General features: G+C 41.8%; 1 protein-coding gene across 1 annotated transcript in view; it reads left to right on the forward strand.

Annotated features, from left to right (window-relative positions):
- Epac (Exchange protein directly activated by cAMP) overlaps positions 1 to 19,195 on the forward strand; it is a 1,092,821-nt gene that overhangs the window by 1,054,160 nt on the left and 19,466 nt on the right. Inside the window, exon 19 of the mRNA XM_068386349.1 lies at positions 2,171 to 2,275. Coding sequence (XP_068242450.1) covers positions 2,171 to 2,275 — 105 coding nt within the window. The remainder of the gene's footprint in view (positions 1 to 2,170; positions 2,276 to 19,195) is intronic.

The raw sequence follows: 19,195 nt of genomic DNA on the forward strand, positions 1-19,195 counted from the left end.
AAAATTCCTAATTTTTCACTCAAAATATTCTTACCTACAGTAGACAGTCACATTATTAGTTCCTCACAACCACCTACATGTTGCTCAGGCTGCTAAGAGCATATTACACTTTTCGCTAACACAGGGAGGGTCACAAAGAATACCATCTCAGCCTGGATTCGCAGGGTCATCGACCATCAACTGAATCGTGACCCTCCTCCCACTCGACAACCTAGAGCTCATGACGTCAGGAGCATAAGCACGTCCCTGACATTTAAACACAACTACTCTGTGGCGCAGGTGTTACAAGCAGGTGTGTGGAAGTGTCAGACAACCTTCACCGCCCATTACCTGCAAGACATAGCCCACATGAACATGGATATGTTTTGCATTGGTCCTGTGGTGGCTGCACAACAGGTGGTTTAAAAATACATCAGGCTCCTTGATGGGCAAGTAAGGACAAGTAGCAGATGCTTGAGGGCATTGGTTACTCGGGATTAGTCTGTATGAATGTTAAGAATGACTGGTGCTTTTCTTTTTCTTCATCTTCCCCTCTCTTGGGGTCCTCTGCACGCTGGCCTCGCCTATCTGCGGATAATACAGTAATCATTTTCCTTGTGTAACCTAGTATAGTCTTCATACTTGTACAATTCCCTGATAGCCCCCGCGAAGTGGGTATTGGGAACGTCTATGTTTGAATTAAAATTCCTATTTTTAAACTCGGAATATTCTTACCTACAGTAGAGTCACATTGCTAGTTCCTCACAACCACCTACAGGTTGCTACGGGCACATTACACAATGTCTCCTTTTAGCGAGGTGTCAAGATTTTTCTCAGTTACAGTCTAACTCTGTACAGGTAAAACCCAGGTCAATGGCCTAGCCAAAGGTCCTACTACCGCACCCCTAACGGGGTAAGTCATCCCTATCAAATAGTGTTAGGTTTGTTATTGACAGAAAAAATGACAAATTTGGAAGTAATTTGTATTTTTCCTAAACCTTTAGCTATTTATGCAAATTGTCCCCGTAAGTGCTGCTTGTAATCAAAAGTGGTCAAATATCCCTGATGTGTGAGCAAGGGGGAGAACCGGTTACCCCCTCCCACTAACTAGTGGTTGGGTGGTTGCCACCTTGCATTAAAGTCTTAATGGCATGTCTTCCAGCTTCACTGAAAGATAGGGGTAAATACTTAAAGGTTTGTATGTTAGGAAAAATACAAATTACTTCTAAATTTGTCATTTCTAACACCAAAAAGTTACTGCACAAACACTACCTTAAGAGAATCCACAGTTAAGCTGTGGATTTTTTTTATGGTCAGTGGTAATTTCATACACATTCTATATAGCTGTACCATCATAATGTACAGTATTACACTGGGAATTTCATAAATGCCTCGAGACCCAAGCCACCACACTTTTTTTTCATTGGATATTGGGGAAAGATGTCCATTATTATTTTACAATGGTAAAGTAGCCAATAATCTTACACTTTTGCTTTAATCAATATCTGATAAAAAATGCCCCAAGTATCTCTTATCAGATGGATGAAATTTATTTTGCAATACTCACATGTGATACAGTACTTTCTACAAGCCAGTGTTTGTGCCCTGCATGTAATTCACCAGCAATAAATAAAACTGCCTTTGAGTTAATGGATAGTGGCTAGCACATTTTTTCTGAGAGGCAATGAATTAAACAAGTCGTCACTACTGCCATTTAAACCTGACATAATGAACTTTACTGTACTGTGCCAAGGATTAGTGTACAAATGAAATGGAGCACAAGAGAGGGGCTACCCTCAAAATTGGGCTGCCTTGTACAGTATTGCTATCTAGGCCAATTGGTATTCTTGACTTGATTCCATCTGCAGAGGCTAGTAATTTGCTCAAGTGTTTATAAGGCAAAAGGTTTTACAGGTACTTTCTCTGAGGATAATGATTTACATTGATGCAACAGTTTGTTTGAATAATTAAACTTAATTTCATTTCAATATAGCCTACTGTATTTGTTTAATTTGCAGTACTGTACTGTACAGTACTGTATTAGGTTTCTTATTTTAAACCATAAAAAATACTAAACTTAAGATAGTTTCTACATATGGTGAGAATGGAATTATACTTTATTTGTATATGTAATGCCTAGATGTTTGATCATGCTATTTTATTTGATTGTTCTCTCCCTTTATTTTCACAGCTGTAAAGAACAACAAAATCTGAATGCTTTCTTTGCTATAGTCATTGGCCTCAGCAATGTTGCTGTATCACGTTTAACACAAACATGGGAGCGCCTTTCCTCCAGGTATGTGGTGTCATCCCATTTATACACAGTAGTCAAGTTATCCTATTTATACACAATATGTACTCAGTGACCATGATATCTAGTTCTTATTTTAAAATTAAACACACTTATTTACATTGGTTATGTTTATTGAATTATACAAAATTATAAATGTAGAAACAAAACATGACAATGTTCTCAAGGCAAACACAAACTATAATTAGATTATACAGTACATGTTAAAAGGGATTTTGACGAAGGAAAAATCTATTTCTGGGAAGAGGCCTGTGACGGCCGGTGAAAGGTCCTTCTTTACACTTTTCTAATATAAATCTTCCAAATATACTAGAGAAAGATAAAAGCATGGAATGCAGAGGTTACAACCCTCGCGCGATCACCTTGTAGGTGTCGTGTATTTAACAAGGGCGTGTGAAAACCCCTATTCACAGGCTGTCTTCCATTTAGATAATCCCTTCATCAATGGGGAGGGCCGTGACAGGCCCTAGAGAACACAGTTGAACTACCCCACCGACACCTACCACGCGCGCTCTCTAGGACATCCTTCTGTTTTGGTTCACTTAAACTTGTGTGCCTATTTTATAAATGAGAGGATTATGTTAAAATTTATCATACAAAATTGTCTATCATAAAATGCCTTACTTCCATGCCATGGAAGCTCATTTATTCCAACCTGCTTCAATCAAGAATATAGAGCTTCTCTTCACATGGTCAACATTGAATAAGGTGTCACTCTTGACCAGTAGTTCTTTGTCGCCTTATAACCTTAAAAATCCCAGCGTGCAGAAAATGGAAGAGGGCACTAAAACTTCAGATTTACGGGTTCATAGGAAAAATGTTTGTTATAAAAACATAACCTGTTCATACAAAAACCCTTAATCCTAAAATACCTGAATGGCTATAAGTGGGACAACAAATTACAGCAAAAAGACTGACACAGAGTAAGGGATGAAGGGCAACAGACCACACTGAGAATTGGGAGGAGATGAAAAGTAACGGGTAGTCCATCAGGACAACATGGCTATCTTACCCAAAAATAGATTTTTCCTATGTCAAAATCACATAGGAAAAATCTATTTTTGAGCTCAAGCCATGTCGTCTTGATGGAAGTATACCAGAGTATTATTATTCTCAGTTGTGGCTAAGAGTGTTTTAACCCTTTACACCTCATAGACATAACCATACTTCTCTTACCATTGGTAACTATGGTACCAAGCTATGAGAGCAAGCGATATGTTTGTAAAAAGTAGGAGCAAAGGAAATCAATATCACAGTCCCACTCACTGTGAATAAGATCTTTGTCTCTATTAGATGAAAAGACCAAAGTCTATAAAAGGAGGGTTAAAAATTGAGGTGCACTGCTTTTATTTTGTACAGTAGGTCCAATGAAAGGAAATGCAAAAGGAACTGTAGTCTTTTATTGTTTCCAAAGATTCATGAATGTAACAGCAATCAACGCAACATTACATACAGTAGATATGTACAGAAAACCAAAATAAAGTTTTCAGACCCCAAAATTATGTAACAGAGTAGTAAAATAGTAACACTCATGATATAAAAGGAAAATATCACCTTTGACTCTTTACAATTATAAATAGTACATTGAAAAGAACATTAATCCTCTTGCACAATGTAGACTGAGAAGTCCCAACTATACAGTCCATAGGAGTTCATGCGCAACACTTAAGAAACTGATTTAATCACACTCCCAGCAGCCACTACAAAGTATTCAATCTCTTTCAATTGGAAAAAATTGAATGAAGAGGCAACTTTTCTAAGGTCATGACCCAATGGTATACTATCATGGTCAGCCCTTCTGATGAAATAGGTGAGTTTGGACCTCAGCTGTTCCAGAGAAAGATTAGATCCTGTCATCTCCCCTTTAAAAAGTTGACCCTCTTTAAAGGCCTGGCTCTTTAACAGGAAGGCCTTAAGGCACTCCACAGAGCATAGAGAAGGATCCTCCTATAGTGGAGCAATCTTCCAGGGCCCCCAGCGTTTCGTGGGAAGTTCGTTTTTCGCCAAGAATGCAGGATCTGAGTAAAGATTTACCTCCCCGATTCCGAGAATGCTATGTGGCCATCATCCCTTGAAAGGGCCACAATCTCACTGACTCTAGCACCATAAGCCATTGTAAGCTTTTGAGTAAGATCCCTCAGAGAGATAGAGGCGTTATCTATCGAAGAGGCGAAGTGCAGAACTTTATCCAACGACCATGAAATAGCCTTGGGAGGAGCATTAGATTTCAGATTAGCATAACCTTCTGGATCTTACTGAATAGTTTGCAATTGAGTTCAATATCAAAAGCATAAGCAATGGGTCTAATTAGAGCCATACCGACTTAGATGAGGCAATAGTTGTAGAGGCCAGACCTTGATTATGCAATGAAATAAAAAAAGAAATACAGAAGTCCATAGAAATAGAAGAGGGCTGATGACTTCTCACGAATGCAACCCATTTATTCCAGGAAGACAAATATTATTTCGTGGTATTGGACTTGTACTCTTCTATGAAGTCAATTCTCTCCTTTGCAACTCTAAACTTTCTTTGAGTCACAAGGGCGAGAAAATCATGAGCTGAAGGCTTTCGTTATCCAAGGGGAAGCGAAGACAGTCTTCTGTTGAACATCCTGGGACAGCACTAGAGATGGTAGAGGACCTAGAAAGGTTTGAGTTCCAGAACACGAGGATACCAATTGCTCTTGGGCCACTTGGGAACCACTAGAGCCGCCGTTCCCTTGAAATTCTGCAGTTTGTTCAGGACTTTCATTTGGAGGGTGAGGTTGAATGGTGGGAATAGGTAGATGGGAAACCATCGGTTCCAATCCAGGGACATCGCATCCGTTCCTGTCGCTTCTGGATCTAAGTTTGATGCTACATACCGGGGAAGCTTCTTGTTGAAGCTCGTCGTAAAGATCGATTTGCAGTTCTTGGACTTGCTCTAGAATGAAACAGAATGATTTTGCATCCAGAGAACATTCTGTTTCCAGAGGCTTGGATCTTGACAAGGCGTCCAACGTTACGTTGCAAACCCTTTCAAGGTGAACTGCTGAGAGATGCCAATTCCTCCACTTTGCTAAAGTGAGGATGGCTAGAATCACATGGTTGACCTGAGGAGACCTGGAGCCCTGTCTGTTGACACAGTGGACTATCGTCCTGTTATCAACGACTAATTTGATGTGTGATTTCTTCTTTGGGTTCAGTCTCTTCAGAGTCAGAAACACTGCCATGGCTTCCAGAATATTGATATGAACTGTCCGAAATGTAAATGACTACCGACCCTGTACTTTCTTGGAATTGGAGTGTCCCCCCCCTTTCTTATTCCAAGGCATCCGTGTGAATTATCACAGGAGGAGGAGGATACTGCAATGGACCACAGCTTGAGCTGCTTTCGCAGTAAGACGGGGTTGCTGTGGCGAAGATCTCTATGAGCATTTGATGCCTTTCTTCTCCAGACTCTGATGACATTTTTGAGTTGTGCTTTTAAGATTAAGTCTATCACGGCAGCAAACTGCAGTGAACCTGTAACTCTTTCCTGTTGCTGCCTGGTGAGTACTCTTGAACGGAGTAGGTACCCGACAGAGTTTGCGATTTCCTTTCTCTTACCCTGCGGTAGAGAGAGTACGTGTGACTTTAGATTCCAGTGAAGTCCTAGCCCCTGGAATTCTTGAGCTGGAGACTGCCTGGATTTTTCGAAGTTGATCTGAAAGCCCAGAGACTAGGAATTTCTTGACATCTTGGGCTGTATGAAGACACTCTGACTTCGTTGCAGCCCAGACCAGCCAGTCGTCCAGGTACAGTATACCATCACCTGGAGGCCTCTCTTCCGTAATTGTTGGACGATGGCCTCGACTAGCTTTGTCAAAATCCTTGGAGCTATATTGAGCCTGAAGGGCATAGCTCTGAATACCCTTTCTTGCGAATCTGAAACAAAGGTAGGTAGGGGGAGAAGTGCCTACCTATCGGAAGATCCCAATAGGCGTCCATAAGATCTATGGAGACGGTGTAGGCCCCCTGTAGTAGGGTCCGTATTTGCGAGATAGTCAGCATCTGGAACTTGTCATTCAAAATTAATTTGTTTAGTGGGGACAAGTCCAGAATAGTTCGAAGAGTGTTTGAATCTTTCTTGGGCACGCAGAATAGTCGCCCTTGAAAGTTCATGGATCTTGTGCAACGGATGATTCCCTTCCGGAGATCTTGCACATAATCCTCCAAGAATGGGGTTGTGGATTGGAAGAACCTCTTGAACTGGAGTGGTTTGTGTGTCCATTTTCAGCCTCTTCCTTTGGAGACGCTGCTGTGAGCCCAGGGATCGAATTCCCATTGACCCCTGAAAGGGTAAGTCATCACCCCTACCGGTAGCTCCTCGTTGTTGTGAAGAACCTGCTTCTTTAACCGCCTTGCCTCTACTTCCCCGGCCTCTAGACTGACCGCCCTTTCCAGGCCTTCCCCTGCCACTGGAGCTCTTCTTTTGAGCTCTGACAGGGTGAAATGTATTGGTGGTTCTCTCATACACAGGGTTGAAGGCTGGAGACTTTGATACATACTGCTGGGGAACTGTGTACACACAGTTTGAGGAATGGTGACAACTGAGGCTGTCGTGACAAGAAAGGGTTCTTGCCCTTGGGTTGAGGTCCTTCTCAGGGGGTAAATTTCCTATAAGAGGACATATGCCACTTATCTATAAGGCTCTTACTTTCCCGAACCGCTTTGTCCATGACTTCCTTAACCATTTTTCCGGAGAAGAGGTCTTTCCCCCAAATGTTAGAGTCGATCAGTTTTCTAGGTTCATGCCTGATCGTCGCTGTGGCTAGGACGTGTTCTCTACGTACTCTTTTAGCGAGGAAGAAAGCATAGAGATCGCTATGGAACATGGTCAGGCGAGTCTTTGCCAAGACAAGGAATAAATCTGATTTGGAATAGTTTCCAATTAGAATCTCTAGATAAGATTGGAAGGATGAAGAGGCAGATAGTCTCTCTTTAGCTTATTCTCAACTACTGCCTTCTTTACATCCTCTAAGCTTTTAGAGGCGAAGGGAAAGATAGTATCTGTGGGAGCTACAAAGGTAGCCTGCTACCTGCCGAAAGAAGAAAGTTGGGTATTAGTGAATTCTGCTATCTTTAGCTCCTCCACCAAAAGAGACCGAGCCTTGTTGTGGTCCAGGATAATTGTTTCATTAGGGATCGTATCATCCCTAATAGACGCCTCTGATTTAAGCCTTTCGTAGCAGTTAGGATAACTATCAATCAATGGGAAGAATTCCAAGTATAAGACTGGCTTGAAACCCAAACCCTCTTTGATATGGAGGTACCCTTCACTTTAAGGCCATTTGCTCTGCATAATGCCAAGGGTTTTTAACTGCATTCAGGTAGGCTACAAGCTGGGGGAGCCTTAGAAGTAGGTACCTTTTGTAAAGCTTCTATTTTCGCCATTAGGCCCTCTTGAGAACGTTCAGTTTTGGCGTTTAGGTTTTCCATGAAAGCTGTCATGGACGTCATAAATTCCATTTGACCTAGAAAGAAGGGTTTATCCAGCGTAGGAACAAAGGATCGAAGTAGAACCTGGGGCCTGAGCAGCAGGGATGGGGGAACAAGCTAAAGAAGCATTGGAAACTCTACTCACCCGATGTAAATCCCATGACTCCTCAGAGGCTTCCGTGCACAACAGGATCATCTCCCTCTCTGATGTCACAGAAGAAGTTGTCGACATGTCGGCGTCTAGGCTCAAGACTTATAAGAGCGTCCCGAACTTCATCATCCGCATGATCTACTGGTACCAGTGAGAGTTGAACTGTCGGTAACTGGTGACCAAAAACAGCGGTCACCTTGGTCTTGGGAAAGAGGAGGTCCTTTTTAAGTTCCATAGAAGGAAGATAAGGGGGCACCTTCTTGAGAACTCTTCTCCGACTCTGCACTTGCACATCCAAGGAGACATCTGTTGCGTGGAACCCGGTGTGAAGTAGGTACTTGCAAACCTGACAGTTAGTAGGTTCCTAGATTGCAAGAGACCCTTTGGAATCAGGAAAATTCACATGTTTCCGGCAAATCTTGAGGCCACAGGGCAACTTGACTCGTCTGGTACAGGTGACTGTTGAACACTCCATTTCATCAGCAACCTGTAAAGACGGAAAAAATTCAATGAGTACAAATTTTTAAAAATTTTCATTCTAAAGATTAGCATACATAAAAAAATTTCAGAAAATAGGCTTAAAACTATTCTTAGCGTAAATATTCCTCCCAGCTATGCTTAAAACTAATCCTAGCGTAAATATTCCTCCAAGAATGGGGTTGTGGATTGGAAGAACCTCTTGAACGGGGGTGGTTTCTGTGTCCATTTTCAGCCTCTTCCTTTGGAGACTATGCTGTGAGCCCAAGGATCGAACTCCCATCGACCCCTGAAAGGGTAAAGTCGTCACCCCTACCGGTAGCTCCTAGTTGCTGTGAAGAACCTGCTTCTTTAACTGTCTTGCCTCTACTTCCCCGGCCTCTAGACTGACCGCCCTTTCCAGACCTTCCCCTGCCACTGGAGCTCTTCTTTTGAGCTCTGATAGGGTGAAATGTAATGGTGGTTCTCTAATACACAGGGCTGAAGGCTCGAGACTGTGATACATACTGCTGGGGAACCATGTACACAGTTTGAGGAATGGTGGCAACTGAGGCTGTCTTGACAGGAAAGGATTTCCTTCCCTTAAAGTGTCTTCTAGGCTTCTTGCCCTTGGGTTGAGGTCCTTCTCTGGGGGTAAATTTCCTTTAAGAGGACATACCCCACTTATCTATAAGGCTCTTACTTTCCCGAGCCGCTTTGTCTATGAATTCCTTAACCAATTTCTTGGGGAAGAGGTTTTTCCCCCAGATGTTGGAGTTGATCAGTTTTCTAGGTTCATGCCTTATTGTTGCTGCGGCTAGGACGTGTTCTCTACGTACTCTTCTAGCAAGGAAGAAAGCATAGAGATCTCTATGGAACATGGTCAGGTGAGTCTTTGCCAAGACAAGGAAGAGATCTGATTTGGAATAGTTTCCAATTAGAATCTCTCGATAAGATTGGAAGGATGAAGAGGCAGATAGTCTATCTTTAGTTTCTATTCTCAATTACTGCTTTCTTTACAAACTCTATGCTTTTAGAGGCAAAGGAAAAGATAGTATCTGTGGGAGCTACAAAGGTAGCCTGCTACCTGCCGAAAGAAGAAAGTTGGGTATTAGTGAATTCTGCTATCTTTAGCTCCTCAACCAAAAGAGATTGAGCCTTGCTGTGGTCCAGGATAATTGTTTCCTTAGGGATCGTATCATCCCTAATGGACACCTCCGAGTTAAGCCTTACGTAGCAGTAAGGATAACTATCAGTCGATGGGAAGAATTGACTGACTTGAAACCCAAACCCTCTCTGATGTGGAGGTACCCTTCACATAAGGCCATTTGTTCAGCATAACGCCAAGGGTTTTTAACTGCATTCAGGTAGGCTAGAAGCTGGGAGAGCCTTAGTAGATACCTATTGTAAAGCTTCTATTTTCACCATTAGGCCCTCTTGAGAACGTTCAGTTTTGGCGTTTAGGTTTTCCATGAAAGCTTTCATGGACGTCATAAATTCCATTTGACCTAGAAAGAAAGGTTTATCCAGCGTAGGAACAGGGGTCGAAGTAGAAGCTGGGGCCTGAGCAGCAGGGATGGGGAAACAAGCTAAAGAAGTACAGTGAACCCTCGTTTATCGCGGTAGATAGGTTCCAAACCCGACCGCGATAGCTGAAAATCCGCGAAGTAGGGACACCATATTTACGTATTTATTTAACATGTATACTCAGACTTTTAAAACCTTCCCTTTACGTAGTACTGTTAATAAACTACCCTTTAATGTACAGAACACTTAATGCATATACTACAGTACCCTAAACTAAAACTGGCACAAATATTAAAGGCGATTTTATATCATGCGTTTCCTAAACACGCCAAAAAGCACGATAAAAAATGACAGCCAATGGTTTGTTTACGTTTATCTCTGATCATAATGAAGAAACAAACGCATTTACACATCTGTGTATAGGTTAGTTTTTGCATCGATTATATTGATTATGTGTTGATTTTGTTATTACCAATGTTTTACTTAATTTTTCTTAGGACTTCCAAATAAATGAAATAAATGCCATTTATATAATGTTTTTCTTTATGACGCCGCCTGAAACGGAAGCCTTCCATTCGTTTACTGTACGCTCCATCTTTGATCGTAATAAAAAAACGAAGGCATTAAACGCGCATGATGAAAGTGATAAATAATGATATTAAAAGCTTTTAGTAAATATGTTATTACAAATATTATTTAACGTATCTATATAAAATCCTACATACGTAGCAAAGCAGGAAAACAATTTTTTTTCTTGGCGTTTAATCAACAATAACAAACTGCCGCTAATGACCGAATGATAATTTGAGAGAGAGAGAGAGAGAGAGAGAGAGAGAGAGAGAGAGAGAGAGAGAGAGAGAGAGAGAGAGAGAGGTTTTAAATGTAATAAACAAAAAAATATGATGGGTTATAACATGTATATTCAGTTTTTAAAACCATCCATTTACGTAGTACTGTTAACAAACTACCCTTTAATGTACAGAACACTTAATGCATGTACTACAGTACCCTAAACTAAAACAGGCACAAATATTAAAATGTTAGAATATTAAAGTAGTATAAAAAAATAAAGATTGTTACTGTACTCACCACGAAAGAAGTTGAAGAAATACTTGAATGATGATGGTGATGAATTTGCTGCACAGCAGAAATGATGATGATGAAGCTGATGATGTCTTCTACTGTGCAGCCAATGATAGTATTTTACGTCTCTTCAGACGGAGGTGTCTTTTCTTGGGACACCTCTTCAACTTCTTCCTGGGACACCTCTTCAATTTCTTCCGAAGGCATAGTAGCAGGAGGAACTGGCTCTTTTTTGCGAGGCTGGAAGAATATTGTGATCGGAAGTTGCTGCCGCTGCTGCTTTTTTTGCTCGAAGAGCATCCTGTAGGGAGTCATGTCTTCATCGATTTTGTTGCAGAATTGCATAGAACGAACCATATCCTCGTCCCACTCTTGCGACAATTCTTTCAACTCCTTCGCAAGGTTGCAGAGCTTGGCAAGCCGTTCTAATGTTAAGCCCGTTTCTTCGACATTTTCTTGGGTCTCTTCCTGTGTTTCACTGTCTTCTTCACTGGCCGATTTCGTCAGGTCTTCTAGGTCTGCGTCAGTTAGCGGCTGTGAATGGCAGTCCAACAACTCGTCGACGTCTTCAGTCGTCATGTCGCCAAACCTGTCACCTCCAATTATCGCAGCCAATTGCACAGATTTCCGTATTGCAGAGTGTTGAATCTCAGCAGGTGTAAATCCCTCGTCATCGTAAACAATCTGGGGCCACAACTTCTTCCAGCTCGCATTAACAGTAGCAGGTTTCATTTCTTTCAGTGCCTTCTGGATGTTCTGCAGGCACGTGGCTATTGTGTACTTCCGCCAGTATGCCTTCAAATTGAATGTTTCATCCTCATCATCTTGGGCAGCATCCACACACGCAACGAGGTCCGCCAAGGTATTCTTCGTGTAGAGGGCCTTGAATGCCCTGATAACCCCCTGGTCCATCGGTTGAATTAATGACGTGTTGGGTGGCAGGAACTCGACCTGAATGCCCTCATACGACAGATCAGTTGCGTGTCCACCAGCGTTATCCATAAGGAGAAGGATCTTAAATGGCAAGCCCTTCTCTAAGAGATATTTACTGACTTGCGGGATAAAACACTGGTGGAACCAGTTGGAGGTCAGCATCTTCGTAATCCATGCTTTTGGATTATGCATCCAGTACACGGGAAGGAGATTCTTATTTTTATTTTTGAAAGCGCGAGGGTTTTTCGATTTGTAAATAAGCCCCGGCTTTAGCAAAAAAAAATGCTTTAAAGCCAGAGGCTTTGGCTTCTTCTTTGAACAGGAAAGTTCGCGACGGCATTCTCTTCTAAAACAAGCCGGTCTCATCCATATTAAACACTTGTTCCGGCTTGTATCCACCTTCAGTGATAATGTTCTTAAATGTCTCATTCGCGTAAGTTTCAGCAGCGGTAGTGTCAGCGGAACCAGCCTCGCCATGCAGGGAAATGCTTTTCAGGCCGAAGCGTTTCTGAAACTTCGCGAACCATCCTTTGCTGGCGGAAAAACGATTCTGAGGCTGGGAATCAGTGGATGTCCCTGCTTGAGGTTCATCTAGTACATCATCTTCGTCTTCTTCAGCATGGTCGCCATCGTCGTCTTGAGGTTCCTTTGCTGCAAAATTCTCATACAAACTCAAAGCCTTGGTTCGGATGGTGTTCATATCCAAGGCTATGTTCTTCTTCCGACAGTCGGCAATCCAGACTGCTAAAGCACCTTCCATACGGACGATCGTTTTATTACGAGCGGTAACAACTCGCTTCGCTGACCTGCTAAAGGTGATGACAGCCGTCTTTCTAATGTTCGCCTCGTCCTTCTTAATGTAGCGAACGGTGGATTCGTTCACTCCAAAATGGCGGGCTGCGGCCGTGTAACTTCTGCCTTCTTTCAACATATCGAGAAGTGTCACCTTCTCAGCAATCGTCATCATTTTTCGGTGGCGTTTAGGCTCACTACCAGCCTTAGTAGAAGCAGAACGCTTGGGAGCCATTGAACGCTTGGGAGCCATTGAATGCTTGGGAGCCATTGTAGGGGTTAAACAGAAAGTTCAACAAAAAGTTCAACTTCAAACAGTCACGCACAGCGCAGATTAAAGTTACACAGTAACGTAGCAGCATCTACCCGGCGAGAGAGCGGCAAACAAAGTGGCCGCGAGAAGATGCTGCGGATCGGAGAAGCGGTCAAAACACCAATCACAAGCTAGATCACAAAACTTGGGAGCTGATTCGTCATCTATCAGCACTGGAACCAATCACAGTCCGTCTTACATGCTACGTAGTAGTTACAAATTCAAATACAAGGTACTATATATACAGTATGCTTTACGCACGCTATTTTACGCTTGTTTTGTTGTAGGATATGTACGCTTATTCGAGATGTGATTTTTGCAACAAAGAATATTATTGGATGCAGTACTATGTACGTATACATACAAAAGATTCATGGAAAAGATGCACATCCATTACATTTGTAGTAGTAGCCATCAGCAGCCTTACACCATTCAAATATGACAAAGTCAGACTGCATCTGATTTGCATTTCATGTTCAATTTAATTTTACTACGTACAGTGAACCCTCGCTACTTCGCGGTTCGACCATCGCGGATTCACCACTTCGCGGATTTTTTTCATAACCCATGTATATACATATATCGCGGATTTTCCAGAAATATCGAAAATACCGCGATGTGACCGATGGTGCGAGATTGGAGAAAGTAAGGAAAATTGAATCGTGATTGATTTTCAATATAAATGAAACTTTGAGGAGCAACAAAGATATCATTTGTTAGAGAGAGAGAGAGAGAGAGAGAGAGAGAGAGAGAGAGAGAGAGAGAGAGAGAGAGAGAGAGAGAGAGAGAGGGGGGGGGGGTTTAAATGTAATAAACAAAAAAATTTGATAGGTTATAACACATTGGTGCTTATGTAATATCAACTGTATACTGTAGACGGTTTGAATAAGTTAAGTAATGTTATAAATGATACTTTGTTAGTGTATTCGTACACACTCAAGAGCGGCAGCTAGATGACAGCTGATCTAATCACAGCCAAAAGTAAAAAAAAAAAGAAGTCAACAATACTCGATTTTTAAAACAAACCCGAAATTTAAAAACAAAAGTACACGCTTTCTTAATGTGCAATTAACTATTTAAAGAGTGGCAATTTTCTAGAATAAAATGATATTCCCCAAAAAATAGTGGTTTGCTGATGAAATCGGATGCCGTATTTTTAGCTATGATTGAAATGGATGTAGACTCGGCCTAATTATTTCGTTTCGTATTTAATTGACACTAAGAAAACTAATTTTAGTTTTTTCATCTAAATGTAAGTATTGTATAACTGTATAACACGAAGAGAGAGAGAGAGAGAGAGAGAGAGAGAGAGAGAGAGAGAGAGAGAGAGAGAGAGAGAGAGAGAATCAGCTGTTGTACTCAAATGGCGTGTTTTTGTTTCGTGAGAATTTCATCGCCACGACTTTAACAACAACATACTGTACTGAACTTTACAGTATTATACAGACTACTGTAATATGATAAAGTAAAATATTTGTAATCTATTTTATATGAAATGGGGCTATTTTTGTTTGTTTAAAATTTACATTTACGTATGTAAAACAACTCTCTCTCTCTCTCTCTCTCTCTCTCTCTCTCTCTCTCTCGTAGATTGTTTTCCTGCTTTGCTACGTATGTATGATTTTATATAGATACGGTAAATAATATTTGTAATAACATATTTTATTAAAGCTTTTACTGTAATATCATTATTTATCACTTCATCATGCGCGTTAAATTCCTTAGTTTGTTTACTGAGCGTACTTTATGACGCCGTCGTTTCAGGCGGCGTCATAAAGAAAAACATTTCATTTGGAAGTCCTAAGAAAAATTAAGTAAAACATTAGTAATAACCAAATCAACATACTGTACTGAATAATCAATATAATCGATGCAGAAACTAACCTATACACAGATGTGTAAATGCGTTTGTTTCTTCATTATAATCAGAGATAAACGTAAACAAAACATTGGTTGCCATTTTTTATCGTGCTTTTTGGCGTGTTTAGGAAACGCATGATATAAAGTCGTCCTTAATATTTGTGCCTGTTTTAGTTTAGGGTACGTTAGTACATGCATTAAGTGTTCTGTACATTAAAGGGTAGTTTGTTAACAGTACTATGTACAAGGGAAGGTTTTAAAAGTCTGAATATACATGTTAAATAAATAGGTAAATATGGTGTCACTACTTCGCGGATTTTCACCTATCGCGGCCGGGTCTGGAACCTATCTACCGCGATAAACGAGGGTTCACTGTATACTGAATTATTGTATGATCACATTCTCTTTTCGTGTTTTATTTCTTTCTGTACTGAATTATATGTCATATGTAATGCAATGAACCACCAGTAAGAGCAGATATTACCAATTATTAATGGAATTAACGAAATATTTGGGGTCTTCATATATCGCGGCTATTTTCGAAATTTCCGGAAAATCCGCGATATATGTATATACATGCGTTATGAAAAAATCTGCGAAGTCGTGAATCCGCGATAGTCGAACCGCGAAGTAGCGAGGGTTCACTGTATTGGGAACTGTACTCACCTGATGTAAATCCCATGACTCCTCAGAGGCTTCCGTGGATAACAGGATCATCTCCCTCTCTGACATCACAGAAGAAGTTATCGACATGTTGTCGGCGTCTAGGCTCAAGACTTATAGAGCATCCCGAACTTCATCATCTGCATGATTTACTGGTACCGGCGGGAGTTGAACCATCGGTAACTGGTGACCAAAAAAAGCGGTCACCTTGGTCTTGGTAAAGAGGAGGTCCTTAAGTTCCATAGAAGGAAGATATGGGGCACCTTCTTGAGAACTCTTCTGGAAGCCTCTAACTCAGTGACAAATTGTCTTCCGACTCCGCGCTTGCATATCCAAGGAGACGTCGATTGCATGGAACCCAGTGTGAAGTAGGTACTTGCAAACCTGACAGTTAGTAGGTTCCTAGATTGCAAGTTTCCGACAAATCTTGTGGTCACAAGGCAACTTGACTCGTCTGGTACAGGTGACCGTTTAACCTGTAAAGACGGAAAAAATTCAATGAGTACAAATCATTAAAAAATTTTCATTCTTAAAATTAGCATACATAAAAATTTTTCAGAAAATATGCTTATAACTAATCCTAGCATAAATATTCCTCCCAGCAATAATATGGCTAAGACTACAAAATAATGGACTCATGCCAAACAGCTCAGAAATCATTGAAGATTTATGAAAAACTATCAATGACAGTGCGATAGGAATATGGAGGAAAGGATCACATCAGAGGAACACCAGTACCTCCAAAGTCGGACTGTTAGACAACCTAAGATGGCAATTTCCCTTATCATACTGCGTAAGCCAGCAACAACTGCCTCCGAAGTGGCAGTAGCTGGGTTTAAGGTGGCAGCTATTCTTAGCAACCATGATATACACTGGCCTTTTAACCCCCCAGGCACATTGACACAACACGGCAGAGGCATTGTTAAGTCGACAAGAAGAGAGGAAAATCCCATAGGGAAGGGTCAACAAGCAGGGGGCAAGGTACAGGAATGAAAGGCAGCGAATAAGGAAACCTGCCAAGACCTGGTCATCATCATTAACTCATGAAAAAGAGGGGGTTTTAGCCAGTAAGATAATGAAAGCCGTGCAGGACGGTCAGGATGCCAAGAATTGGAAATTCAAGGGATATCCTGACAATCAGGCAGATTCAATCGACCAACTTCAGAAGGACGATGTTCCTCAGATATGGAAGAGGAGAAGTATCAGATGACCAGTCTAAGGTGGCAGAGGGAATGTCCCATAGTCAACACACCTCCAATGCTAGAAGAACTCGAGCTGAAAAAACTGAAAGCAGGGACAGAAGGCAAAACTTCTGCCAAGATAGACTAACCAGGGGAAGGAGTCAAGACTCCGCAGCAAGAGGTACATAGTTAAGGATGAGAAGCTGCAGTCACAGAACAAGCAACTGCTAAGGCAACAGAGAACCCCAAGGAGTACCAACTCTTCGCTGGGATAGGGTTAGGCCATAGGAAAACTTTGCAGGCAAGCCTAGCCTACCTAACGGGTGAGGGAAAAACTCAAATGCTAGGGTAAGATGACTAGACAAGAGGAACTGTAGTTCCCAGTACAGCCGGGTTATGGTCTAACCAGGAAGGGGAAGGGGCAGAGAAACCACCCAAGAGTGGTCTCTAAGGCAGCCGAGAGAATTAATCCAGGGAAGGAAAAAATCTTGTCCACCTAGGGCCAGGATAGATAGCCTACAAGCTATCCTGTCCAAAGATGGCAATAAAAAGTACTTCAGTCAGTGATAACCTATGGCTCATCAGGATATTGAAGGAATACTTCACTTCAACATTATTTAGCGGTCTCAACAATGGACTGTGAAAGGATACACAGAATATGTTGGAAAACATACTACTGTATATTATATACTGTAGTTTTCTTACTGCTGTATTTACTATACTGCAGAAATATTGACTACTGTATAATCTTAAACTGTAGTTCTGCCGGCATGCTACCAGCTAGGCTAGTACCTGACAGCACTAGCCGACAGAGAGAGACAAAGCATGGAGAGAATGGCTACCGTATTATTATAGTTTAGTACAATAACTAGGGTTGTAGGGACTACTGTCTCTACTGCCTTCTTCCAGAATGAGGATTCAAATGGTAGGGGAAGAATGTAATAATTCTAGCTTCCATCCAGCCACAGTATCTGTTGCCGGCTGCTCTGCTGGTTCCAGGGTTTGTGGATGGCAGTCCGAGAGAGGACTTAAGAATACTCAAAGTTATAAGGGTCTCCCACTGGCCGTCATGGCCGGCACAACCTTTCCCGGAGCCTTGCTTCCGTTAGGGGGAAGGTTGAAGCGGCAATCAAGCCGCCTTTGTGGGAACCCGGCCGGCATCGCAATCCACCCGGCAAGCGGGGGGATTGTAGAATACCGGCCATAGATGTTGTGACGGCTAGGCCACCAACAAACACAGAAACATAGTTTCTATACCAGCGCCGTCTTGGGCGGCAGAAGAATAACGATTTCTCAGCCTAAGACCTTGCCGGATATAAGACATGTCTTCTAGACCACAAGGGAGAAGGTGGCGGCAACTGTACTACCACTTTCGGTTGTGGACTAGGGAAGCCGGGCTTCCTATGCCTGCAACTGTGAACCGGCAGGAGAATGACTAATCCCCCCGTCAGTAGAGTTGCCGACAACAAGACTGAATACTCCGAGTTTCTGTCGTAATTCAAAGCCGGGATACTCACCGGCAAAGAGGGAAGACATAAACACTATCCCAGTCAAACCAGAGTACACTACTCTATGGCAAGACCAAGATAGGGTTGTCGCCTAATGGCGGCACTCAGAGGGAAGGAAGGGTTTATCCTTAAATCTCTAAAAGAAAAGAGTATCAAATTATGTTAGTAATTCTAGGAGATATGCTATCTCCGACTGAATTGATAAAACGATATAAGAGGATAAACGGGGATAACGTTACTAAAGTATACTAAAACGCATTAGGCTAGCCTAACTCAAGTCGGGATCTCGGCTACGCTACGTCACTGAGACCCTATTGTATACGATCGAAACGTTTCACAGAAGAGGAAATATTAAGTGCATGATCTAATCTTCACTAGTATAATTTGCCTAAATAGCTATAATTCATTAAAGCTAAATACCGGGGACGTCTTACTACTAACTAAATAAAGCATTTATGGCGTACGACAACGGTCCAAAATAGCCGCCTCCGCTGATGGCTGTGCTCTGCTTAAACACATCAAAATTATGCTAATTTAACTGTGAGAAGGGAGCTAAAAATTATACACAGGAAAGATTAAATACTCAACTTTCCAGAGGATGAAGATCCTGGAATAGTAGCAAAACCGAGACCAAGAGGGAGATACACCATGCTTAATTGGCTACTATTAAAGCAATGAGATGCACCGTAGTAGTACGGGAAAGGGGATCCACCGGGTAACCTTGATGACGGCTCCCCTTCATTTTCGCCACTCTTCCCCCTCAGAGTGAAAACTCTATTCGGGGTGAAGATTGCCATGTGTTGTATCAAGAAATACGTCCCCTGATATCATGCGATATCCTTGAGAATTTTCTTAAGGATATTCGTGCCAGGAGTTAGAATTCTGGAGACCTATGGTCAATTCTCTGGGAGTATCGCTGTAGCCAAATATCCCTTAGAAAGCTGCCTAAAGGAACCTTCCATCAGGACGACATGGCTGA

The sequence above is a fragment of the Palaemon carinicauda genome, chromosome 14 (genome assembly GCF_036898095.1).
Source record: "Palaemon carinicauda isolate YSFRI2023 chromosome 14, ASM3689809v2, whole genome shotgun sequence".
Classification (NCBI taxonomy): Eukaryota; Metazoa; Arthropoda; class Malacostraca; order Decapoda; family Palaemonidae; genus Palaemon; species Palaemon carinicauda.